At 36.0% G+C, this 11,167-nt stretch overlaps 1 protein-coding gene across 1 annotated transcript; it reads left to right on the top strand.

The window, feature by feature from the left end:
* Positions 1-175: 175 nt before the first annotated feature.
* Positions 176-9,844, top strand: lhx2a (LIM homeobox 2a). The gene is made up of 5 exons (XM_079846660.1): positions 176-584; positions 2,233-2,423; positions 3,610-3,962; positions 7,356-7,552; positions 9,212-9,844. Exons 1-5 carry the CDS (start codon positions 570-572, stop codon positions 9,470-9,472), a joined length of 1,017 nt encoding a protein of 338 aa, XP_079702786.1. The 5' UTR covers positions 176-569; the 3' UTR covers positions 9,473-9,844.
* The last annotated feature ends 1,323 nt before the right edge of the window (positions 9,845-11,167 follow it).

Raw genomic sequence — 11,167 nt, 5'->3', positions numbered from 1 at the left:
CAAGCAACATATCTATAGGCTACACATTGTTTAACATGAAGGAGCTATTTCTTCATAACTGATTTTTTTTTAAATGACTTTCATTATAAACAGTCAGGTAAGAGTTGCACGCGGGAAAACAGAGATTACAAAAGCTGCTGTCTCTAAGCGCAGGACTAGCCTATTATTTAAAAGTGTGTTTAAGGCGACAGATCTTCACAAGCCCTGATACTGGGCGCATGCAACTACACCCCGTCCACTCTTACCGAAAGGAAACGGACAACTAAAGACGGCAAGACTACAATTAAAGACAACTGGACTTCCATGACCGGGATAGCCTATATTGATGAAGACAGGCACGCGCACAGGTGACAACCCGCAGCTTCTACCTGCATCTCCGCGCAACATCCTCCTTCGATTCGGGAATCTGTTGTCGCAAACAAAGTTTCTGATTGCAGTTTATTTATTTCGAACATCCTTGAGCACATGGATGACCTCCTCTTTAGAGACATCTCATCATTTTCCACTCAAAGGAGGTAAAATATTCATATTGTGCTGGAGGAGAGGAGCTAACAGCTGTTACTATCAATATGGAAAACAAATCAGTAAGCTATTCATTTTATTCTCTTATGATACACAGATAAATACAACTTTTTACATTATTTTAATTTGCAGCAATGTAATGAGTTTATAAAACCTGTTAATTTTGATGTTTAGTTTTGTACAAGAAGTCAATATTTAGACTATTCATTAATATGAAAAGTTACAATTTTATTTTAAAATAGGCCTATATATTAAAATTAAAATTCATTATTATTAAAGTTACCTTGATATTTAACTGTAGGTTATTTGTATTGGTTAGTGTGATACATTCTAAATCATGTTTCAAATACCAGACAGTAAACCACAAATATACTTTGAATGGTAAAGGAAGATTCAAAACATTATTTATTCATATAAATAAATAAATTGAATTAAATTCACATGTCATTTTCACAATATCGTTTCAAAGCATCTTTACAGAAAATGCATGTTTTGATCTGTTATCAGAGGTGACAGTCCAATTTATGTCCATCAGAAATGTACAGTTCTAAGATGATAGAAATCATGCAGTTTGCTAACATCATGTATTCATTTAAGCAGAAATAATGGTCTCATAGTTATTACAAGTTGTGATCAATATTGAAAATTTAGCAGTTGTGTATGTTGATTCAGAGTTGGTGTTGGTGTCATCTCTTCGGGTGATCGTTCATCCCCAGGTAGCGACAGAAAAGCAAATGGAAAATGATTAGCGTAGCTGCTGTTCATAACATTTCAAGCAAAAGATAAACATGTGCATTTGATCTGAAATAACCACTAGGTTATGAGATGCATTATGTGAATGCTTGCTAAAGAGATGTGTCTTTAATAGATTTAAACTGGGAAAGTGAGTCAGAGCCTGAACATTATCAGGAAGGTTATTCCAGAGTTTAGGAGCCAAATGAGAAAACACTTTCCCTCCTTTAGTGGACTTGGATATTCTAGGTACAACCAAAAGTCCAGAGTTGTGTGACCTTAAAGATCATGATGGATTGTAGGGCGATAGAAGATCAGTTAAATCAGGAGCTAAACCATTTAGGGCCTTATAGGTCAGTAGCAATACATAATAATAATAATAAAATAATGAATAATAATACTTAATAATATAATCGATACAGAACTTAATAGGTAACCAGTGTAGAGATGATAAAATTGGTGTTATGATCATATTTTCTTGACCTGGTAAGAGCTCTTGCAGCTTCATATTGGACTAATTGTAGCTTGTTTATTGAGGATGCAGGAGAATCAACTAATTCATTACAGTAATCTAGTCTAGAGGTCATGAATGAACTAGCTTTTCTGCATCAGAAACACATATGTTCCGTAGCTTAGCAATGTTTCTGAGGTTGGAAGAAGGCTGTTTTTGTAGCATAACATATGGTTAAGTTGCTGTCTAATATAACACCAGGTATTTGGATGAACAGTATAGCCTCCTACATAATTCTAGATGCAAATTTTATTCTAAGAGATTCTGCTGGTTTTTGGTCCAGTAATACATCAGTCTTTAAAATAGTCTTTCTTAAATATTCATGAATTCACACAGGGCTAATATTCTGCTGTTTATGCAAACGCCTGGCACACATTTCTTTATATAAGAACATATTTCTGTAAAATATATGACAAATGAGATTTAGAATGTTTGATAGCGATGGTAAATGTTTAATGGTGTTCCAGGACCCGGGCTGTGAGTCACCAGTGTGCGCGGGCTGTGGCGCGCGGATCTCGGATCGCTTCTACCTGCTCGCGGCAGACAGACGGTGGCACGAGCGCTGTTTGAAATGTAGCGCGTGCCACGCTGACCTGGAGTCAGAGCTCTCGTGCTTCAGTAAACACGGAGACATTTACTGCAAGGAGGACTATTACAGGTAAAATAAATGTATACATAGCTGAACGTTTGTTGTTATATAGCCTATTCAACATCGAAATTAGACCAAATTGTTACTCACTGCATTGCTATTATTATTGCTATGCTATAAGAGACCTCGTTTAGTTGTCACGATTTTACCCCAGCGAACGCTTATTTGTGATCCTTTTTTCAAAAAGTTGTTGAATTTCCAAAAGAATGCAGTTCATTAAACAAACGTTGACCTTTCACCCCAATAGCGGGGTAATTTGTCACAATGTAAACCCGCTGTTTATTGACACTAATTTGAGTAGAACAATAGCATTTCATATGAAATCATCTAAAGTAAAAAAAAAAAAAAAAAAAAAAAAAAACAGGGTTTATTCAGGTCTTAAAAAAAGTCTTAATTCATCCTTACACAAATAAAGGCCTTAAATCAGAGCAGAAAGTCTTAAATTCATAAAGTTATAATTAATGTTGCATGTAGCCTATTGCAAAAATGATTATCTTCCTCAGTATTTTTGTCCTGTTTTCCAATAAAAATATCGAAACCTCCTTAAATCAAGATATATTTAGGCTGCTTGAGATGCTTATGTAAAATTAAATTGTGAGTTTATGCTTAAAACAAGAACAAATATCTGTCAACAAGCTATGAAAACTTCCCTTTAAATTAAGATGATATTTCTGAGCCCATTGGCAGATATTTGTTCTTGTTTTAATCATAAATTCACTTAATTTTGACAGAAAACAAGACAATTTTTACACAATATTTTGTCCTTTTGCATCTCAAGTAATTGTGTCTTGATTTAAGAATCTTTTTTGTAAAATGAATTAAAAAGTTATAGATATCTATTGTATTTTCAAACTCTGAAGTGTTGCCAATACAACTCATTGTGTTTCTCCCTATAGACATTTAAATTTGGAGAACATACAGTATATGTATTGCGTTCACTTCATTCCTTAAATTTTCTTTACTTGGTCTTTAAAAGTCTTCATAAAACCTGCAGAAACCCTGAAAAAGTCTACAACATCTTTTTAGAAGATGGCCTAATTATGAAATCATGAATCAACAAAAATGCAAAAGATGCTAAATACCAAACCATTGTTCTGTGACAACTTGCCCCAACACCCCTGTCCTGAGCTTTCACAGTTCACACATGTGAAAAGCTTCTTAATAAAGCCATACAATGATGTCTTCTCTTAAGTAGTAGGTTTTCTTCGCAAAGATGTGCACGGTGTCACCTGGGAATCTCTGCTGCAGAGATAGTGATGCGCGCCAGGGATCTGGTGTACCACTTGAGCTGTTTTTCCTGTGCCACCTGTGACAAAGTGCTGTTCACTGGAGATCACTACGGGATGAGAGAGACGTCAGTGTACTGTCGGGTACATTTCGAGATGATGCTACAGAAGGAATGCCTTAAGGATTTGTATTATTCAGACGTGTCTCCAATAGAGCTAAACTCTGAGAGCAGCACATACAATGAAGGGACACCTGTGCGCAGAGGACGGGCCCGGAAGAGGAAACATTTTGATGCCGCTGACCATGGCACTTATAATTCAGGTAATGCATTTTAGAGAGTAGCATAATTGTAGCATAATTTTATATATTTTCTAGTGCTGTAAAATCAATTAAGTGCGATTAATTGCATCTAACATAAAATTTTGTGTTTACATAATATAGGCTATGTGTGTGTATATAGTATATATTTATATATATTATATATGTCTGTGTGTGTGAGTGTCCGTTATACATACATATATTATGTATATGTGACCCTGGACCACAAAACCAGTCACATGGGTAATTTTTTTTGAAACTGAGATTTATACATCATCTCAAAGCTGAATAAATAAACTTTCCATTGATGCATGGTTTGTTAGGATAGGACAATATTTGGCAATATTTAAAAATCTGGAATCTGAGGGTGCAAAAAAATCAAAAGATTTGAAAATTGCCTTTAAAGTTGTTCATTTATGTTTGCAATTTTGCTGCATTCACTCACAAAAATAAATGTTTTATATATTTACAGTAAGAAATTTACAAAATATCTTTATGGAACATGAACTTTACTTAATAGCCTAATGATTTTTGGCATAAAATAAAAATCGATAATTTTGACCCATACAATATATTGTTGGCTATTGCCACAAATATACCTGTGTGACATGTGACTGGTATTGTGATCCAAGGTCACATATAATATAATATAATATAATATAATATAATATAATATAATATAATATAATATAATATAATATAATATAATATAATATATTAGTTCTGTCATGAAACTCTATATGGTGCAGGCAGATGGGTCCTTAACACAAGCTTACATTATATTTATATTTACAACATTAACTACTGGCTGATTGGTTCATGTCGCATCTGCAGCCAATGAGCTTGCTGATCAACATTTAAATGTCTGGTTACCATTCACTATAGCAGTTTACAGCGCACTTTCAGAGCTCGTCTAAAACCCTCCACCTTCCCCAGCTCAACCTGTAAATATCTGCTATGGGTAATTGATATATGCTATTTGTGCAGGGGCAGTATGTCTTACATACTTACAGCAGCGTATTGGAGTACGTATTTGGCAGTAGCAAGCAAGTTCCTGTACTTGCTCTGCAGCAGCAATTATCAACAGCAGCAGCGTAGCAGATCTACTCCGCCAAGACCAAATACATTAACATTGTCATATCCATTACCATGCTAAAAAGAGAGTTGTCATGGTAGAAATATATATACATAATTACACAATGTGTAATATGTATAGATGTGTGTGTGTGTGTGTGTGTATAGTATATATACACAGATGCACACACACACGGACATATATGATATATATTTCTAACATTATATACATATATATATATATATATATATATATATATATATATATATATATATATATATATACATACATACACATAATATGTGTATGTATATATATATATATACATACACATATTATGTAAACACAATTTTTTATGTTAGATGTGATTAATCATGATTAATCGATTTGACAGCATTAATATTTTCATCAACTTACAGGTTATAAAGTTTATTGTATATGTGGGCGCTCAGTTTTTCCTGTCTTTTAATACATTTGGCCAAAATCTTGTGTTATAAAAGATGAGTTGCTTACACATCTATGATTAGGGCAAATACCAGACTAAGACACTCTTCTCGGCTCCTCAAATACATAAAACATTAGCCTTCACACGCATTGTGGTTTTTGAATAATGAAAAAAATTACTTACCCTTGCACTGAATTTTCATCATTATATATATACACTCACCTAAAGGATTATTAGGAACACCATACTAATACTGTGTTTGACCCCCTTTCGCCTTCATAACTGCCTTAATTCTACGTGGCATTGATTCAACAAGGTACTGAAAGCATTCTTTAGAAATGTTGGCCCATATTGATAGGATAGCATCTTGCAGTTGATGGAGATTTGTGGGATGCACATCCAGGGCACGAAGCTCCCGTTCCACCACATCCCAAAGATGCTCTATTGGGTTGAGATCTGGTGACTGTGGGGGCCATTTTAGTACAGTGAACTCATTGTCATGTTCAAGAAACCAATTTGAAATGATTCGAGCTTTGTGACATGGTGCATTATCCTGCTGGAAGTAGCCATCAGAGGATGGGTACATGGTGGTCATAAAGGGATGGACATGGTCAGAAACAATGCTCAGGTAGGCCGTGGCATTTAAACGATGCCCAATTGGCACTAAGGGGCCTAAAGTGTGCCAAGAAAACATCCCCCACACCATTACACCACCACCACCAGCCTGCACAGTGGTAAGAAGTCATGATGGATCCATGTTCTCATTCTGTTTACGCCAAATTCTGACTCTACCATCTGAATGTCTCAACAGAAATCGAGACTCATCAGACCAGGCAACATTTTTCCAGTCTTCAACTGTCCAATTTTGGTGAGCTTGTGCAAATTGTAGCCTCTTTTTCCTATTTGTAGTGGAGATGAGTGGTACCCGGTGGGGTCTGTGCGTGTTGTGGCTTCACAAATGCTTTGCTGCATACCTCAGTTGTAACGAGTAGTTATTTCAGTCAAAGTTGCTCTTCTATCAGCTTGAATCAGTCGGCCCATTCTCCTCTGACCTCTGGCATCAACAAGGCATTTTCACCCACAGGACTGCCGCATACTGGATGTTTTTCCCTTTTCACAACATTCTTTGTAAACCCTAGAAATGGTTGTGCGTGAAAATCCCAGTAACTGAGCAGATTGTGAAATACTCAGACCGGCACGGTCTGGCACCAACAACCATGCCACGCTCAAAATTGCTTAAATCACCTTTCTTTCCCATTCTGACATTCAGTTTGGAGTTCAGGAGATTGTCTTGACCAGGACCACACCCCTAAATGCATTGAAGCAACTGCCATGTGATTGGTTGATGAGATAATTGCATTAATGAGAAATTGAACAGGTGTTCCTAATAATCCTTTAGGTGAGTGTGTGTATATATATATATATATATATATATATATTTCAAACTTTTGACCTGTAGTGTATATATTTAATTTTGGGATTCTAAAAATAAAAATGTTAATAGTTCTTATCTTATCAAACAATAATAGCATTACAAAAATAGTCAGATCTCATAAAAAAAATACACGCACAAATATCATTAACAAATAAAATCCAACTGTTATTTATGAGTACAATTTAAAAATAATTAAATAGTAATAAATATTACTATATAAATATTATAAAATGACTTGAGTAAATCATGTTCTACACAAAACGGTTCTTATAAAATTATTTAAGAGTAAATCGTCATAGTTGTGGAACTTTGTTCAAGTAAATGTGTGCAGAAGATGAAACTGAGAAAACAGTGTTTGCTATTGTTGACTATAATGCCCTGGCCTTTAGTGTTTCAGTGAGTCATATCAGTGATGATTAACTGTGTGTGAATGTGCTCTAGACGTGACTCACGTTAGGGATATGGGTGTGGACCTGTCGGAGAGAGTGAGCTGTCAAAAGTCCAAACGCATGAGAACGTCTTTCAAGCATCACCAGCTGCGGAGCATGCAGTCCTTCTTCACCCACAACCACAATCCAGATGCCAAAGACCTCAAAGAGCTCTCCCAGAAAACCGGCCTCACCAAACGTGTGCTCCAGGTCAGAAAAACATCACTGGGAGTTGAACAGAAATTACCTCGGTTTGAGTTAGATATACAGTAGGCTCCAAAAGTCTGAGACCACGTTAAAAATGTGGCATTAAAAATCGAATGTAACAGTTAAAAAAAAAAATTGTATGATGAAAAATGCTTAAGAAATATTCGAGATTCTGCATTATTTGTAGATCACTAATCAAAGTAAATTTGCAACATGGGTCTTGTGACTCCTTTGTACAGATGGTCAGATTTTCTTGTTTTCAAGTTTTCTTATTCGATTTCATGCACAGACCGATCGGCATTTATGGAAGCTTGTTTCCTTGCAATTTGCTGCAGGAGCTCTGATGATGACAGCTGTTTCACGTTTGGCCGGACATGTTTATTCTGACACCTTAAGTTCTGTTAATGATAATTTCACTAAAAAATTAAGTTTTTTACTGGCATTGATAGTTCTATGAAGAATCTTTAACATCCATGGAAACATTTCATTGCACAAAATGTTCTTTTTATTAGTTTAGATTATTATGATGTTCTTTACACTAAGAAAAATGGTTCTTTTAAGAACTGTTGACTGAAAGGTCAGCTGAAATGGTTCTTCTATGGAATACCCGACTTTATTGGTATTTAAAGGTAGGGTAGGACATTTTAGGAATGGCTAGCAATAGCAAGCTAGCTTTGAAAGCATGAGATCCCACCCTCCTTTCAGAGCATCTTCAAAGCCACGACTCCTTCAAAACACATGAAATAGAGTTTGCAAAATGTCACGAGACAAAAGATGGTGTTAAACTACCTCCTGTCTCAAAGCACATAACATTACAGTAAAAATGAACATAAACAACTCAAAGAGCACTGACCTGTATCACCTGACTGCTGCAGGTTCATTTCGCCACTGATAGTGTTGCCACTGAAACGCATACATTTGAGTCACAAACCGCTCCGAGTATAACGTCACGGGTTTCCATCTCTTCCAAATGACAGTAGTTATGGCCTGAATGCAGCATAAGCTGGTTGTTTTGGTTCAGGAGGCGTCTGCTGTTTCGTTTGCGCTGCTCGGTGACTGACGTCTGTCTAATTCTGCATAGCATGAAACGCGCTGATGATGTGTGATGTCTGCGTGAGCATGTGCGCGGGGGTAAGAAATACATACGCTCACAGGCATGTCATATAGATTTAGACCACTTAACGTAGTGATTGCTATCAGGATGTGAAAAGACTTTCAACCAGCATAACAAAAAAAAATTCTGGAACAAATCACCTACCCTGCCTTTAAATAGTATAGGGTTATGTTGAACTTTATTCTTGTACACTGGTGCTGTATTTACAAGAATAAAGCAGCTTACAAGTATAAGCAGTACATTAAGTATTAAATGAAAAGTCTATTGTTACATGAAAACATCTGAAATGTCTTGTGCATTTGACATATTTCATCTAATACACTTCATATGTGATAAGGAACGCAAATTAGTGTCGCAGCAAGAAGTAAAAAGTGTCCAACTTGACGCTACGTTTTCAACTCCTCCACTGACTGCAAGCAGCAAATCTCGCCGATCAGTTCAGTCGAGCCACAGCCAAAGTCAAACACACCTAACAATCTCTCATTCCCTCCCTCACTGTAAATTAACCTAATGGAGTCAAATCCTCATGGTGTCTTTATTTTCTGCAGGTTTGGTTCCAGAACGCCCGAGCAAAATTCAGGAGAAACTGTCTATATCAGGAGAGCGTGGGAGTGGACAATGTTTCTGACAATTCCACCATCACGTCCCCATCGGTGCCTTCACCTGAGCTTTCTCACGGATCCTTGAGCCCATCAAGCCCCAACACCGGCACCTCTCCATCTCAACACACACACGCAACACAAAACACAACAGCATTAGACATTCACAATGTACACTCCCCAATTTCTTCAGAGTTCCTCTACCAGTAGTTTTTGGTTGTTGTTAAACTATATTATCTTTAAAGTTAGTGTATTTGTTAGGTATTATTCATTAACTAAAGGAAAGTGAATGCCTGTTGGAGTCTTTGAAGCACCAGCACACAGTAAAAGAGAAGCCACGTCCAACATCATGTCTACTGCTGATGTTTCGGGATGGAATACTTGCTAAGTATGTACAGCATTCTGCATATTATGGTATACAGTCTGTTGCATTTTAAAAAATAGTTTGTTAAAATGCAATATCATATGCAAGCATGAATGTTTCAAACAGTCGCATGTTAAATTGTTGTCACATGAAATCATTTTTTTTGTATGTCGGCAAGTTGCATCCACATATCCCCTTGAAAATAAAAGTTATATAGCATTTTTTATTCAGTTTTATATAGAAATGTCTCATTATCATTAGTAAGATGTATTGCAATGGTTCATTAAATTGATTAAAAGTGACAGCATTTATAATGTCACAAAGGTTTTCTGTTTCAAATAAATGCTGTTCTTTTGAACATTCTATTCATCAAAGAATCCTGAAAAAAAGTATTATAGTTTCCATAAAAAATGAAGCAGGACAACGGTTTTCAACTTTAAGACTAATATTAAGAAGAAATGTTTCTTGAGCTGCAAATCAGCATATTAGAATGATTTCTGAAGGATCATGTGACTGGAGTACTGATGCTGAAAATTCTACATTTTAAAATATATTAAAATAGAAAACAAGCACATATACAGAGCAGTTCACCCATATGCACACAGAGAAAATCAGATGTGGTAACTTTGATTGGAACTCTCTGAACAAGATTAACAAGGTTGGGGGAATATATGTTTGTTTATTCATCACTGGAGTGTGTGGTGCTTGATTATATGTATAAGTGGCGTGTGTGAGAGTGTAAAGTTTGTCCAGGGTAATTATCCTGATCCCTGCTGAGGTGATTGTGGTTTGCATTGTGCAGTTACGAGCTGAGACTGAAGTCTGCCAGTGCTGGCGAGTTACACGGTCACAACATCAAAAAGAGAAAGAGATTCGCTGCTGTCTTTCTTCCATGACCGCACTCTTTTATTAGCTGCTAATTAAGTTTTGCATGGCAAAAAAATATATATTTTCCGGAATTTCTCTTCGTTAAGATCTCTGTAAAATTATGGATAGTGATCGCATAAATATTTTTTTGTATACTGCACATTTCATGCTTGTTGTGGTTTCCCGCAACCAAGTTTGTGTGAGTGAGTGTGTGGTTTGTGTTTACGCATGTGTGCCTTTATGGATGGCAGATTATACACACACACACACACACACACACACACACACACACACACACACACACACACACACAGTAACTTTGGAGTCGGTAAGGTTTTAAAATACAATAAAAATAACAGTAAAATAGCAAGTAATAGTTGCGTTCTGGGGCAATATGGCTGCCGTCGCATCATCCAGGTGGATGCTGCACATTGGTGGTGGTTGAGGAGATGTAGCTTAAAGATGTAAATCACTTTGAGAGCTGAGAAAAGCGCTGTAAATTTTTTTACAAATGATTATTATTATTATATTATGAAATATTATTACCATTTAAAAAGTTTTGAAAATGTAATTTATTACTGCAATGAAATAATTAAATTTCAGCATCATTACTCCAGTCTTCAGTGTCACATGATCCTTCAGAAATCATTCTAATATGCTGATTTGATGCTCAA

Source organism: Squalius cephalus, assembly GCF_949319135.1.
Source record: "Squalius cephalus genome assembly, chromosome: 17".
NCBI classification, from domain to species: Eukaryota; Metazoa; Chordata; class Actinopteri; order Cypriniformes; family Leuciscidae; genus Squalius; species Squalius cephalus.
Note: the sequence above shows the minus strand (reverse complement) of the source record. Positions and strands in the feature narration are given on the sequence as shown.